At 42.1% G+C, this 17,006-nt stretch overlaps 1 protein-coding gene across 1 annotated transcript in view; it reads right to left on the bottom strand.

Annotated features, from left to right (window-relative positions):
* vsnl1a (visinin-like 1a) overlaps positions 1-17,006 on the bottom strand; it is a 32,628-nt gene that overhangs the window by 7,075 nt on the left and 8,547 nt on the right. The window contains exon 2 of the mRNA XM_084378235.1: positions 15,708-15,874. Coding sequence (XP_084234361.1) covers positions 15,708-15,869 — 162 coding nt within the window. The 5' untranslated portion in view covers positions 15,870-15,874. The remainder of the gene's footprint in view (positions 1-15,707; positions 15,875-17,006) is intronic.

Below are 17,006 nucleotides of genomic sequence, written 5' to 3'. Positions count from 1 at the left end.
AGCTGGCGCTGGTACTGATCCAAAAACCGAAGGGGGGGGGGGGGGTGATGCAGGAAGGGGATGAAGAAGAGATAATAGGTGGAAAGAGAGTGAGAGCAGCCATATGAACGAAGGCCGTTTCACACTGACAGAACAGTGACAAGATCATATAACAGATGAATAATACAGATCGAAACACAGTGATTCAACAGCAACCCTCAAATGACAGGCTCATCAGTAACAAATGATGGCGTTTGGTTTTAAAATAACTTCAAGAGTTAGGTAACAGCGGCGTTCGATCCAGATTTGTGTTCAGTTGGCCCGCCTGCGCTGCCGGCTCTTCAGATAACAGCTAAGCCGGACAGACATCTTGTAGCTTAAAAGCTCCACGGTGATGAGCTCGCACGGGTCAGGATTTAAATGAGATGAAGATTTATTTACTATATGCACGTTCTGTCGAGGTTTGGGGAAGCTCGCAGGTTGCATGTAACTGGATTATTGTTATCTGAGTACTTACAAAATAGTAAAAAAAAAAAAAAGGATTTAAAAGTATTGGTCACTGATCTGAGGCGGACGACAGGGAGAAGTTTGGGATCGTTCTGACTGCAGAATCATGATAGAGATGTATAAACTCTTTGCCATCATTTGAGCTGTTGTTAGTCTTATCAGTTAATTCATTTGCTATTTAGTTATAAAATGTCAGCGTCACGACTTAATAGAGCCACAAGGTCGATGTCGAAATGTATTATTTTGATCCGCAGCCAAAACTTCTTACTGTGAGGTGTGCCGACTGAGTGTTTAAGCTTTAAACCACGTCTTCCATGTAGTTAGCTATCTCCATGCTAACTGGGCAAACTGTCCACTGAGGAGGATCGTGAGATACGGTTGAAAGCTCCAGAAACAGCTAGAAACCGACCTTTAGTTAGGATTTTTTGGTCTAAAGGAATCTTTTTCATTAAAAGCAGGAGAGGAGGCTTCTTTTTGGTAGCTTCGTCAGCTTAGCTTAACTTTTATTTATATTGTAAGCAGCTGATCTTTTGTTTATTAAATGACAAAGTGCCGTCTTTTTTATGTATGAAACGGCAATACATAACCTTTGATGAGAATGTTTGTGCTTCTACATCGTTACGACACGGGAAAGGCGGACTCCGCCAGTAGCAACTAAATGTATTTATAATTTTAGCAGCTAATCTTTGTTTTTCAATGTACAAAATAAAGTTTTGTGTTCGGTGTGTACTAAGTTAAATGAAATGATGGAATTTACTAAACTAGACACTTGATGTGAATCCCTCATTTAGTGTGAATCCCTTGTTATTAACACACGGGAAAGGCGGACTCCGCCAGTAGCAATAAAAAGTACTTTCAGGAGAGGTATCGTGAATGTAAATATTTGTGTTATATCTTTTTTTTTTGTTTTTTCAGCATAAGTAGTATAAAAAAGTAGTATCTGACATTATTAAGCACCGTAATATAACTAAAGTTTTGATCCATTGATTCTATCTTGATCAAATTATAATCAAATTAAGACTCAGTACCGTCTCCGCCTGCTGTAATTAAGCCAACAGACAGGAAATCAGACACCAGCCAAAGCAGATCCCTCCCTGTCCACCTTATCTCCCAGAGGATGACCCAGTGGGTGATCATTCACGCACTCGCTGTCCCTTGATGCACGCCTTGGACCGCCGCCATGGCGATACCACGGCGATACCACGCTTTGTAGCATGTAGCTCTATTTTCCACTGATAGTGACCGATTCCAAATCCGTCCCTCTGCATATCTTTCAGCTGTCCTCGCTGCTGCCATAGTCCGGAGACACACACTCACACACACACACACACTCGCACACATGCACACACACACCGACACACACACACACGTGCACACACTTTTGGGAGCCTCAGAGCTCAGTTATGCAGTATGGATGGTTCAATGTGGTTTCTCCCTGTGGATAAATGTTATCATTACCTGCAGGACTGCAGCCAAATGTAAAATAAATCCTCACTGTACATGTTTCTGCTCGGTGACCACCAGAACTGGACCGCTCAGAGAATAAAATAGAGCACAATAGATCAAAAAGCCTGGTAATATTTCCAGTCAGCTTTCATGAAGCCCACAAGGTCATCTCTCCCCCGCATGAGGGTCCTACAGGCACTGCCTCTAATGTTATGAACAATATGTAGCACGTCTGCCATTGGCTGTTCATCTCCCCAGCATACAGGCTCGGGTTTTAGAGGTCGGACTGAGACTGTAATTTGCCCTTCAAAGCATTAGAGGTCTGTATTCCCCCGTTAGCAACATGTTTAAAAAAATGAGGCTTTAGTTTTGACTTGTTTCTTACGCTTTCTGTCATTCCACTGCAGCACCAGAGGGCTGTGTAAATAATGCCTTATGTTTCATGCATCCCTTTTGCTAACATTGTCAGAAGCAGTCAAGCCTATTTGGAGGGAGCACACGAGCAGGACCTTGACTTGACAGCACTAGCTGTCGCCGCATATGGCCGCGTGCATCCCTTCGTCAAAGAACCGCTTAGATGCCTCTTCGCTGAGCAGAAGGAAGAGTAGAGCGGGAATACATGCATAATCCATCACTGGGTATTTACAGTGTATGTGTGTCTGCGTGAGAGAGATGGAGCCTGCGTGTGCTCTTACATAAACCCTCAGTGACATGCCAGGCAGCAACAGAAACTTAGCCATCGCACTGCTGTAGCCGCTTCCAAGTCTCCAGGGTCTGCACAGATAGAAAACACACATGCGAGCACACACACACTCTCAATCCTCTCCGCTCTGCAAAATGCATTTCTAATCATCCTCTTGTTACTCTGAGACGGGTGTCTGCTGTGATATCAGTGTCACCAAGTGTAAACAAGTGAGCAGTAATTTACCCCTGAGAATCATTTCAACAATAACTGCTACGACAAGCGCTTTTACTCTGTTCATAGTCTGAGTCCAGTTGCTCGTGATGCGATGGAAAAAAGACAGATTAGTGACTTTCTTTATTAAAACAACGTGAATATGTTTGGCTGCACTGTAAACAGATACACAGTTGCTCTTCTGTTGTGTTTCTGACGATGTAGCTGAGTTTTTTTGGCTGTTGCATTATGGGTGCACTCGCCGTTACCGTGGTAACCGTGGGTGTTGCCAAATTAACCGGGACTTGAAATCTTCAAAAGACCGTCTTAACACTAAATCCACTCTTTTGGGTTGGTAACTTCCACGTAGAGTCACGAGTTCAGCAGAAGCTGTTTTTTTTAAGCTTTTTTTCAGAGTAAGTCTAGTAATTCAGTCTGAGCCTGTGTGTGTGTGTGTGTGTGTGTGTGTGTGTGTGTGTACAAAAATGTTTGTTTTAATTTGTGAGGGCTGCATGTTCAAGATAAAATGAGGTGTTCAGTTGCTGTTTGAACAAGATCAGCTAAAGTCTGCAAAGTCAGCAGGATGGGGAGAACAGGAGAAAGACCCCTCATTCCTGACTGAAGGTGCTGCTGACCTTGTAGCCACGACAGAAAAATAACCTAAATCAGCTACTGTTGTTGTGTCACCTGTTTGTAGCAGCTTGATACCGAGTGAAACCAGATAGATTTATAGTTAAATAACCACCACTGCCAATTAAAATCTGGCTGTGTGACTCGGGAAGACATGTTCGTCAAGGTAATGCATTAAAGTTTTATCCATGTCATATTTTGTCACGTACACAAACCTCATCCTCACTCTTTCATGTATCATCTGATGTTAGCCACTGAAGTTAGCATGCTAACCAGCTAGTTGATCTCCTTAAGCGTGGGGGCCCGGTCCTCCTCCTCCTCCTCCCGGTGGTCCAAAGCTCCTGTGCTTGTGATGTAAACACCAAAACATTCCCAGTCCAGGCAGAGTCAGCTAATAGGACCGCTAGCTGCATGGCTAACTGAGCTCTGGTGATATTCTGTGCCATATTTGTTTGGAGTATCAACTTAACAGGTGGCTAATTCTTATATATTGCTCCTTGACGTCAGCTGAATAAACTCTGTTTGTATTAATACTGGATTTTATTTCATCATTATTCCATCGTCATCGTTGCCATCATGCTGACAGTCTGTTGGCACGTCTGTGGTTCATTCAACCGAATGGAAGATATCATCAGTGCCAGTTGAAGTCCGACATGAGTTTTTTTTTTTTTCCCACTCATAATTTGAAAAATAACGCCTGAACGCAGCATGACCTGAACAATCAAAGGTGCTACAATGAGCCGAGCGCGGCAGGCATCAATCTCTGCTCGCTCCAGCCAGACTGCATTAACACACGTGTGACCTTTGTTTACGGTCAAGGTCTGTAAGATTGCTTTGGTACTGAGGGATGAGCCTTTGATTCAGCGAGACAACAGGCTTCCAAGACGAGGGGCCACTTGATTAAAACATAAACCACGAGATGATAAGTGTAACCACGACTGGTTATGTGGAGGGAGCAGATACTGAAGGTCGGTGGTCGTCTTGTCTGACATTACATGCACACCCTACCCTACAACAGACTGACCGAAAGGGATATTTACCTTGCTTTAAACGGCTGACTACATCCATTATGACTGATTGTGTGCATTCCAGGAACGAGCCTGATTCCTGGACTGCACACAATAACTCAGCTTGTGATTTAGGAGGAATTTGGAGCAGACCTGTCTCTGACCCTGGTTTATCTGTGGTTACAAAACACCCATCTGGCAGCACTAACTCTGCATTTCCAGCGTAAATGACAGCAGATGGCACTGTTGAGTGTGGAACGTATTTCATGCCTCAGGGGAAAAGGTACTGGCTTTGAGGAAAGACTGACAAGAGGAGAGAAAGAGTGGGAAGGCTGCAACCAGAGGTAAATACATGCAAAGCATTGATCCACATCAGTAACTATCTATTCTACTGCTGAAATAGGCAAAAAAAAAAGATATTTATCAACCTATCGGTACATAAAAATGTTGTCTGCATTCCACCGATGCCTTTTTTATGCCTTTTTGATACCGACTCTGATCTAAATCAGATACAGAGAAGCAGCCAAGCCAGGCAGGAAGCAGAGTGTGACTCACTGCCAGGTAGACCTGAGGGCTACCCTCTGCTCCTTGTGACGCAATTCAAAGAGAGGCAGAGCATCAGAGGAAAAAAAGGGGGAGGACTTGCTCGCTTTATCTTCACTTGCCAGTGGTGTTTCCAGAATGGCTAGTCTCTAAAGTGCTTGGCATGTTAAATCCACAGCAGCTTGTGCAGTTTGAAGCCACCTTTTAAAAAAGCTCATAATCGGCCTGCGAGCTTCTCCGGCTCAGCGGGGCCAAGAGACGGCACCAGAGAGGAGAGGAGGAAGAAGAAGAAGAAAGAGGCGAGGGAAGAAAGGGAAGAGCGAGATGAAGCGAGAGAACACCACACAGCAAAAACACAACAACACAACCTCTTTCCCATTTCCTCTAGATGTCTACAGTACGGTTCATTATTTATATATCGTGCCTCCATTCGACGACATGACTCATCAAACCTCGTTGGATACTCCTCCCCGAGCATGAATACATCATTCATGGCTCCTCGATCATGACCGAGTCTGTGCGTTTGTGCAAAAACACCTCAGGATTCTGAATCTGCATGCAAACATTTATGTGTTTGCACTCCCTGCTGCCGCAACATTATTTCCAATTGACTTAGAGAGAGCTGAAACACCCACAACATGTCTTGAGGGTTTCTATCATCTGCCTCATATTTGAGTCCATTTATCAAAAGTCAAGGATCTGAATTTAATGTGCACTTATTATAGGATGCATGCAGATATAGATCGAGCTATATTCTCACGGCACAGGGACTTAAAGGTAACTGACAGACCTGTGATCACCTGCATTACAAACACTTCGTAGTTTTGCCACCTGCTCTCAGTAATTAGTGCTGTAGTGGTCTGAGTTCACCTGCAACCCCTCGCTTTCCCTTTCTCTGTATCCACTTTTCACAGGTATCATTATATATTATAAGGCATGCTGGCTGCACGGATCTACAGATAGTAATGTCGGCTGGTCGATCAGTCCGATCTTAATATTTTGTACAATCATTCATCGTCCACGGAGGATGAACCTTCATAACAACGATGATCTCCTGACTTTAACCTAATACCACGAGCAGGTCAAATGTTCAGTTCATCCAATATTTTGGTATTCTCTGTTCATATCAAACTCAGCTGTGCTAATTAGTCAATGTTAGCTTGCTAATATGCAGAACTAAGATGCTGAACATTATATCTCAGCATTTTTACCTCTGTCACTGTGAACATGTTAGCATGCTGATGTTAGCGTGAAGCTAAAGTACAGTCTCACAGAGTCACTAGCACGGCCATTGACTCTCAGCCATGTTATCTAACATCCCACTAACCAGCCAGTGAGTGACGGTACAGAAATTATAAATGTATCTCTAACCATCATTTTGTCAAAAGAAATTGTTCCTATCTCAGAAGATGAATACTTCGTTTCACTGCCTACACAAAGCGAGTGCAGTTCATCTCCAAGATATTGGCAGTAAAAAAAGACGTTCGGCAGCTCAGAATAAAAATCGTTCTGTCATTTCACACAGTGATGGTCTGACTGGCTGAATAATAAGCGCTACACTCGTAGATTGATGTGCCCGTCTGTGCATTAACAGGGAACGTTCTTGCATTTACAAGATGGAAGAAATGGTCCCATCAATCTCTTCAAACATCTTAAATGCTCAGTTGGTGATCAGGTTAACACAGAGAGAAACTGAAAAAAGCGTAGACATCCAGTCTTTTCTCCATTCCTCCACACTCAAACCACGTAAATGTGCTCAGACTTTCCTGTAAAACTACAACTCAACACAAACTAATTTTGTGTTTATATTAAAGCTGCTGTAAGCGTTGACGCTAACTTCCTGTCCATGTTGCCGTTAGTAATCCCCTCCTTCCTCTTCTATATGACATAGCAGCAAACAGGAGGATCCTGCTCTCAGGGTCGCCTCTTTATGGAGCTATTTAACACGTATTTTAATAAAAATACATTGATGTGATTTTATTTTTTACTTTAAAAAGGTCCAGGCGAGCTGTTAGCCATCTCCTTGGTGGCTTGATGATTCATATTCATCGTAAAGACACGAGATTGGTATTGACGTTCTCTCACTCTTTGCAGGACGGTGAAAGAAGTGTATCCCCTTAAATGTCAACCCACTACTTTAACTGTCATTATGTTGTGGGCCATTGATCAGAAATAGGAAGACTTAACGGACCGAACAAAACTATAAATATGAATTATTACATACGGCAGGACAGCCAGAGAAACCAAGAGAGGGAAAATCAGAAACAAGATAAGGAGAGCAGGAAAGAAAGACGGGGGGGAGCCGGGATACTAACCTAATAATGTCCTACTCCACAGCACTACAAGCGAGGAAGAGGAGGGCCACTCCACTGATTAGCGAGACCCATTTATTTACAGAGTACTTTGACGGATGCAAGATGACCTGACTTGACCTTCAGGGCGTATTTAATCCACGCCATCGTCTTGGCAGAATTTCTTTATGTACTCTCTGATGTCATTACAGTGTTTTCTAACACAATTAAGGCAAGAATGTCATATTTATTTGTCATAATCTTTCTTTTCATGCACAATAGAAATGGAAAATTATGTATGACTCGTAATCAGATTACTGCACGGTCTATTCTCTCCCTCCACTTGAAGGTCAGAGGTCAGCCTGTCGGGATCCAGCGTCTTTTCTCATGGGTGGATACTTGCTGACTCGGTGGCTTGAACACTTGTTAACCAGCTGAAGGTCATTTCCCACGACCACCCCACTGCAGCGCAGGATTTAAACCTGAGGCTAATAGCTCTATGGCCTGTCGCCTTCTCAGATCGACCACGATAAATGGGTTGCTCTTACGGAGGGTGTGCTAATGGTTATACACAGCTCGATCCGAAAATGATTCCCCGTCCCAGAAAAGGCCCCATTATCTTACTTTAGGCATCTAAAAGCACTCACAATCTGCCATTTTCTGCTTCTCACACTGCAGCAGCAGCAGCAGAAGCAGTGAGACAGGCTGAAGCTCGCTGGATAATTCAATTACAACTTCAAGGTTCAAAGTGAGACACAACAACTACGCCAGAGAGCTGCAGCTGATAGGTTCAAAAGCAATTCATTACCACATATCCACCCATCTGTCCATTTTCTTCCCTCTCTCTGTCTCTACCTGTCCATCATCGTGTCGTCCTCGCTGCCTCTCTGACTGTATTTATGCGTCGTTTGTCTCCGTTGCAGCTAATTCTGGATGCATCTCGTCTGCAAACACTGACACGAACACCAATAATCAAATAACACCAATTTTCTGTTCTGAAAGACCGCACAAAATTCACGGTGGCAATAAAAAAAAAAACACTGTTTGTCTTCATGAAAATTACAGTCTGCTAATTCAGTGTCAGATTCCCCTCCCTCCAGTGCTTTCCAAACATTGTAAACGGACTGACTGTCATAATGTGTGAGTCATTCTGTCCAGAGTTTATCATTACCGCTTGTGTGACTCAAATTTTCTGAGCTCTAAACAAAGACGGGGACTGTTTCTATATCCGAGCACGGTGCAACAGCATTTCCCTGAGTTTGTGTGTGTGCCTGTGTTGTGACAGCGATGGAGAAATGGCCATGAGAGCTTCTGAGATGACAAAAGCTATTTTTAGTGTATGGCAGCCACGAGCCCACTTTGACAGAGAGGAAGGGAGGTGAGAGAGGAGGTGGGTAAAGACAGAGACGGAGAGGAAGACCAAGGAGATGAGAGCGAAGGTTGGAAAGAGGAATAAGTCATGTTATGCAATATTATGAAAGCTACATAAATACGCCCACACCACCAGCTGCACTGTGTTTGTGTAAGAGGGGACACCCCATTATTTTTTTGGTAACATTTTTTGGCTTAAGTTTTTTTTTTTTTTTTACATCCTTTAAAAGAGCCAAAATCTTCACTATAGTTGCTAAAAGGCATTAGCGTGCATCCTGTCTGAAGGAGCTACGATACCAGACGTCAAGGTTATAAATAATGTATTTTTTAATCAATTTAGGATCTCTGGGCTTCCGAAGACCTGAATTACGCTCGACGAGCTGTATGGATCCATTTTATGTTTGTTTTTCTCAGTTGTTGAGCAGAATGCTGCAACACTGTTTTGCTGTGAAGCTCCGGAAATGTTTTGTGGACTACGAGACTTCATGTGACTTTCCATCAGCATGAGGGTGATTAGATAACGGCTGAATTCTCATTATTGTGTGAACTTTTGGGTGAACTAAAATCACATCACAATAGTGAGTTGAGCACATATTTGTATTTAGTTCAGATGTTGTAAACGTTAATATAATAGTTGTATATTTATTTTAAGTATATTATGGTTGGACTGAGGTTTCTATTTATTAGCCTTTCTTAAATTGTTAGAATACATGTACTGATACCCTTTTATTTTCAATTTATGAGAGGCTGTCGGAAAGTTAAGGAACAATGTGGTGCTTGTGGTTGAAGAGGCCTGCAAAAAAACCACCTTCACTTTTTTTATTTTTTACTGTGTAGTGTTAATGGGATTGCAACACAAAGTCAGTACTGTAGCTCTAAGATGGGAGCCAACCATCTGAACTGTAATCTGCATCTTTGAATTTTCCCTATGTTTTAGGTTTCAAACCTGCAACATACTTGATACGATGTACGTGTACATCGTATCAAGTATGTTGCAGGTTAAAAACCTAAAACTGAACCTAAAACCTGTTTTTTATTCAAGAAAAGAAATCTATTGTTATTATTAGAAGTCCATTAATATCACAAATCACAATCACGCCTCAGTGGGCTTTTACAATCCGTACAGCAACCGCCAAATATAAATTATCAGCCTCAAAGCTCACACAGGGGCTTTAGCGTTAACGTTCAGAGGTCTGCCTGATGTAATGAATACAATTTTTGTTTTGCATATATCAAGTAGTCGCCACTGCGGAGGCTGTTAACTCTAATGTGTGTCTCATACAGCCAAATTATTACAAAAGGATTTTCCAGATAACACTTCCTGGTGGGCTTCGACAGCTGATTTCCCACGTTGCTCGACAGCCGCATCTCAATCTTTTCTATCTGTCTTTTGTCTTCTGCGATCAGGCGACATATGTTCCCCTCAAAGAAGCAGGCTGTCGGCCAGATGATGTCATTGTCTGTCTGTCTGTCTGTCTGGGGAGGCGATAAACACTATCACAGTGTTGCTGAATGGTCAGTGGTGCACACACACACACACACACACACAAAACACCACACGCAGCGCACACCCGTCAACAGCAAAAGCCTTGAGGCTATGCAAGCGAGACGTAACAGAGCGGAATCCATCCATACAGTACATCTATATTCAGGTCAGCATGCATCTGTGTGTGTGTGTGTGTGTGTGTGTGTGTGTGTGTGTGTGTGTGTGTGTGTGTGTGTGTGTGTGTGTGTGTTCACATCGCTTCTCATCTGAAGCACCAAAGCAGGAGTTCACTGTTGATTTTCTTTATTTCAAAACGTCAGACTTTTCCGATGATGCTAAACTACGACAACTGAATCTCTTTTTTCGCGGCTCTTCCGGACCGGCACAGACACCGTGACAGCAGCCGCAAGCTGAAAATACAAAAAGTTGAAATATCAAACTCTTTGTTTCTGTTTTCATGCACTTCAGTGCGTACGTTCTCCACAGAAACAATCACAGAGTAATATGAGCAGCAGAGACAGAGATGGAGTTTTGCTGTGTGTAGCAGAAACCATAATGAAGTCCATTATGCTGACATCTATCTCATCACAATAACATCAACAGAGCACCGACTGGCAGGCGACCACCAACAATGCTAATGCTCATTTCATGTTACCGTCAACCGACACACTAAAATCCTGAAGAGACAGACACAACATTGGCAACAGCGCTACAATAGTATTTTCCTGTTTTAAGCAAAAGACAAATGTTGTTGTTGTGGACGTGTATGGATCTGTTAAATGAATAATGTGCGTGGCTGCTGTCTCCGCATGCATCAATCGCAGGAAGGAAAAAATTCGAGTGACAAAATCTATCACCTTAACATCTCAGTGAGTGTCGTTATCTTGTTACGAATGGCTCCCGCGGCGGCTGGCGTGTCAGAGATGAGAAATTTCACACACCGTGGCATACAAGCACTTGAGTGTGAATTGTCGCAGAGGCCTCACTTCCATTTTTATGTCGCTGTCTGGCATTGGCGAGGCCACTAAAAGCGAAAGTCCACTGGGAAACAAAAACATGCGGGAGGTCAATTGATGATCCGGCGTAGTTGATCAGGATTTATGAACAGTGACGCTCCGCTGGGAAAGTGGAAAAAACAAGACAGACAAGGCGTCGTCACACTGAACCTGCAGCTGGATATGGAGAGTGTTAAGTGATTGAACATCTTGTTCTAACCTTGTGATATAATAAAATTACACCTGACAAAGTGAGACTAAAAACTTGAGCTACCGGTTCATTTCTCAGAGGCATTTTCTTTATTACACTGGGGACCAGACACAAAAATAGCAATGACGGACGGAAAAGATGAGGATGAAAGAGGAAAAGCTGACTGCATGTCCCCTGGACTTCAACCCACCACAACGACTTCAGCCAACTAGCTTGTATGTTCCCCCATAAGGCAAATCTACAAACTGTTGTTATAATAAAGGAGTGATTGCCGATCATTTTTGAAACACTCTTGCTATTATATCCATCTCTAATCGAGAATGTGTCTGAGAAACGGTTGTAAACGGTACTAGAGAAAGTGCAGAAGCAAAAAATAAGGAAGTGGAATACAGAATACAAACATCATATTTTGAGTTTAAAGTGGGACAAAAAGGCGAGTCGAGGGATTTAAATGAGGCTACATGCTGTCTTTGCTGTAAGCAGGTCTTCACTAAACAGGGCAACAACATTAATTTGCAGTGTCATCTCCCAGGACAGTCTGAGCAACGATAATATCGTGTATCGTGATATATGTGCGGGTTAATATCGTGATCGTAATGTATCAACAGCATGAACACATCGTTAAAACTAAGGCCACAGATGCTCACTGACGGTCCTGACATTGACCATCGGCCTGTTGCGTCAGGGCCCTCACAGACTCGTGGCAACATGATTGGTCCATCAATCAATTAATCAATCAGTCGATTTGCAGAAAATTAACTCGAAATTGTGTTACTAAGATTTGGTTTAATCCATTTCAGGATCGTAATATATCATAAATAATGATTTTCATTTTAGAATAATCTGCCGATGATTTTCACAATTAATCGCTTCTTTATTTCACCATTAAAATGTAAAAAAGAAATTAAAAATCACAATTTCCGATCAGTGTCAAACACTTTTGATCCCTTGCGAGATTTTCTCCTCCAAAGACTAAATCCATCTTTTCAGCCTCCCCACAGTGACAGATAACTGATCAAACTGTAAATGCTAAATATGCATTTCAATAAGTTGTTTCATTTGAGCTGACATTACCGATGGACATTTAAATTGCGTTATTATCTCCTGGAAAACCGTTTCATCTACTTCTAATTTCACAATCTAAAATTTCTATTTCCATCCAGCCGGACATTTGAATACTTCAATTGATTAAGATGAATTCTTAAACTTTTGTAGAAGAAATCCGACTGAAAGAAGTGACATTCATTACTTTTAATGAGTTCTTTTGTAATGAGTTATTCATGAGCTCTCGTCCTGATCAAATGAAAACCGTCCAGAGTGATAACACTGGTTCTGGTGTTCAGAGAAATACGTCCCGTCGACTGTATGCTACACCGCGGCATCGACTCTGAATATCACAGACTGCCCTGAGATACACTAACCTATTATTTCCAGCCGACATGCTACACCTGCTTTCTCTCTTCCTGTTCTTTCATGGCTACACTCCTCAACTCTCCCTCTTCATCACTTCCTCTTCCTCACTCTTCCTTTTCACAGCCTAAAAGATGATTACCAACACAAAAGGTGCCAGGAACGAAAAGACAGAGCGACAGAACAAAGAAAGAAAAAAATACAAAAGAAGAAGCAAGAGAACAGCGTTTCTACTTCCAACCAAAACAGTGCATTGAGTCCAGGCGGGCAGCCGAGTGGAGGTAACGCTGCAGTTAGCGCCCTGGCAGGGGGAGCTTCTGGACGGCTGTCACAGGTGCAAATCTGTGCAAATGTGGGGGGATCTGAGCGGTGTGGGAGTGCAGAGATATAAAGATCACGGTGCACAGGTGTAAATCGAACCCTGCCAATCTCACGCATGCATGCACGCACAGCGAGGACTCACTCACACACACACACAAACACACACACACACACACACATTCCTGTACATTCCTGACTCTAATTAGCTAATTACTAATAAATAATGAACACACACTGTCTTTCCCTTCGCTTCTTTTCTTATCTTCTCGCTTTCAACCGACGCAAAAACACACTATTCCTTCTCCCCCTTCCTCCTACTAAACATATGACCCCCCCCCCTTATCACACACACACACACACACACACACACACACACACACACACACACACACACATGCAGAGTCACTCTTCACAGGAACAATTTGTCCCGTTAATGTGAGGTCGCAGCAGAACGTTTTTCCACTTATCAGCCCTCTGGATTTAAATAAAGCGCTATCACTGATACACTGTTGCCTAGAAACACAATAGGATGCATCAATAATAGGATTTTACCCAGAAGCCTTCAAGACCCTTTTACATGCGAGCTATGTTGCCCCCCCTTTGTGTTCGTGAGCCGCCGTATTGTGCTGTAAAGAGATTTAAAGGGATATTTCATCTGATCTCTCTTGTGTTTGTATCCGTCTATCAGAGCTGCCAAACTTTCTGTTATTTCCCAGGGGTCCGGGTTATTTTTATAGTTCAATTTTGAAAGGATTTCGATGCTTTTTAGTAGGTTTTAACGGGACAAATTGGTCCAAATGGATAAAAATGTCATTCCCGGTGCTGACAGATGTGCTTTGTTCTGATCCTGGCAGCCGTATCTTCACTCACGTATGATGTTTTCACCATTTTTTTTTTTCTTCAGGTCTCAGCTGATGCATGAGCTCGCATGGCATTTAGAGGAAGTGCACCCGTGACCCCGGTGCCCAGGCGTGTCTTATATAACGGCAGCCCCCCTCTGGTTATGAGGCATTTCCTGGCACCAGAGATAAAAGAGCCTATTCTTACACTACTCGCTTCTTTAATGAACTCTGAGGAAGTTAAAAGAATGAAGGACAAGAGGACACGAGATGCTGAAATAAGCCTGACGTAACAGTTAAAACAGGGACTGAGAGTATTATGAATAAAGTAAAGCATAGTACGACATGAATAAACTTTGTTTTGCAGTGTACGTCTTGTTCTGTCGCTGTGTGCTTTATGTAAGCTCAAATTAAATGCGACTTTTACAGAAACCAGACCAGTTTAGATTTAATATTTATTTAATACTGTAGAAAGTTTTAGACTATCAAAGCCAGTGCTTCCTTGAGGCACATGGTGCTGAGGATCTGCCTCATCTTTACATTTTTTAAGCTGGGCAATGTGGGCTTAAAACAATATCTCAATCTTTTTAGACTATAACTTAATACACGATGTACAGCGCAGCACTTCTGTTCAGAAAATGACATCACTTTACTGTAATGCAGCATTTAAAAGCAGGAAAAGACAACACTTATGTCATATCATGATATAATGATATCCAGGATCTAAGATGAAAGATAAAAACAATATAAATAAGTAATGATATAATACTGATATATTGCTCAGTTCTAGTACATCAATCTTTCTATGAAAGGATCAGTAGGTCGCAGCTCACATTAGCTTCATTTTAAGCCAGGAAATGACTCATTTTATCTACTTTTTAGAGCAGCAGCAGATAATAGTATTGCAGAAACACACCTAGAAGTAGTGAGTCTACATTTATATCCACTTATTGTGATATTTAACCATAAATTCTCTTCCATTACAAGATCACAGTTTCTATGAATGTGCTCCTGCCTGTTTTTATAAGACTAAATGAATAAATCATGGAATGAATTCACACTCTTCTGTCTGAGGTAATGAGATACGGTAGGGCTACATATTAGCATGAGAAGATAATCATCTGATCCTGCCTCTCTGTTGGTTTTCTGCCCAGATACAAGAGCGGCGAATGGGAACATGGCAGGATGCCTGCTAAAAATCTTGCAGGGTTTATAATGGGAGTCCCTCAGTGGTTTTTTGGTGGTGATTCAGAATATATTCATGTGACCCCAAACAACACTGTTAATATCAATTGTGGGAGAAGCCACTGAGAATGCAGTTAGCCTGGATGCTACGGTTTCATCTGCTGCAAATACTTTTACGACTACTAGAAATGTTACGACTACAATGTATCTATTACCCTGGTAGCAGATACGATCAGCCTGTCCTCATTCAAATTTTTTATTAATTTGTGCTAAAAGGAAATGTGAATTGTATCAAATCTACCAGAAAACTCTCTTTTCAGCTACACCATCAACCAATATCCTGCCATAAACACAACAAATGGATTTAAAGCTACACAAGTCAATGTTTTTATATTAACAAAGGATGAGAAGACATGTTGGTTCACTCTCATCCATTCTGCTCATCAACATTGTTTTGTTTTGAAAGGTGTGGCACACACTGCACTACTTTCTTCTTCTGAGTGTGTGCTTGTGGCGAGCGAACACAAATGAGTGTGAAACATACAACATGTGTACAATCCATCAACTGGAAGTGAGTCAGTGGAGTCTCACCTTCACATACAGCTGCTGGAACTCATCCAGGTTGAGCCGGCCGGTGGGACAGTCCTTCAGGAAACCCTTGTACCACTGCTTCAGCTCGTGTTCGTTAAACTCTGTGTTCTTCACCAGGTCCTCCATCACTTCAGGGGTCAGCTTGCTGTTCTGTTTCCCCATTTTGCCTGCGAAAAGCAGCGCACACACAAACAGACACAAACACGTATAGGAAATTAAATTTTTCATTTAACACAGAACACAAAGAACTGCCTCTTTATGACGTCGATGTTATGAACCTAAAAGTCTGGAGGCAGTTTGGAAGAAAAACAGATTTCTGAGAAAATGCAAACCACAGATTCATCTAAAAATAAGCTTTAAAACAAATAGAGTGTAAAATGACAAACTGGAATAGTATCACATGTTCGGAAATAGTCCTCAACTGTTATTTCTTCTTGTATAATAGGGTCAGCTTCTAAGACATGCAGCTTTTATGTTGTGTCGTCCTTTGAGCAGCTGCTTGTCCTAGTTTTGTTTGTTTGTTGTTTGAGTCCTGAACCCTTAAAATCCTTCCCGAGGATTTGGTTTACGATGATAAACTGCATTATATAAAAAATATGGACTGAGGGAACCACTGTAGTTGGGTTTCACCCTGTTAAAGCTGAAAGACCCCACTTTCTAGACAAAACTACTACAATTCCCCGTCCTCTCTTGACTGTACTCTATTAAAGATGCAATATGTAAGACTTAAACTTCTGCTTTTACCTTTTTAAAGGTGAAAAGGTAAAGGTATATTTATTGTGTTTAGTGTTGATGGTGAATTGAGGAGTCTCATGTATAACATTTTTTTTAGCTACTTACTTTTCATATGGTGAATATCTCACTTTGGAGTGAAACCCCGTGGATTTTAGAAAGGGTAATTAAGACATGTTAAAAATTGTTGGTCCGCTGTGACTTTTAAGAGGAACTTAAGTGTGTTTTTGGTATTTTAATGTCCCTTAATTTCTCCACTGGAGCTGTTAGCACCCAGCTGCCTCTGTGGGTAGCTGATGTATCAGCACAGCGCTGATGCTGCCACTTTATGGCCTTGATTAGTTCATTAACCAACCCATAATTATTATAATTTGCAGAAAGATGGTAAGAGTTTGGGAACGTTCCTTCTCATCCTCTCTGCTGAGATGTTTTATTAGACCTCTTTAGCTTGGAAAGACCGAGGGAGACACGAAGCAGCACCAGTGTGTGTGGTGCCAGTCTGTCTCTGAGTGCCCAGGGGTGAGAACAGGAGACCCAGGCAAGCATCCAAGAGCTGCTGCTGCAGTC

This window comes from Pagrus pagrus (genome assembly GCF_965226575.1).
Source record: "Pagrus pagrus genome assembly, chromosome: 16".
Taxonomy (NCBI): Eukaryota; Metazoa; Chordata; class Actinopteri; order Spariformes; family Sparidae; genus Pagrus; species Pagrus pagrus.
This window is presented reverse-complemented; position numbering and strand designations above follow the sequence as displayed.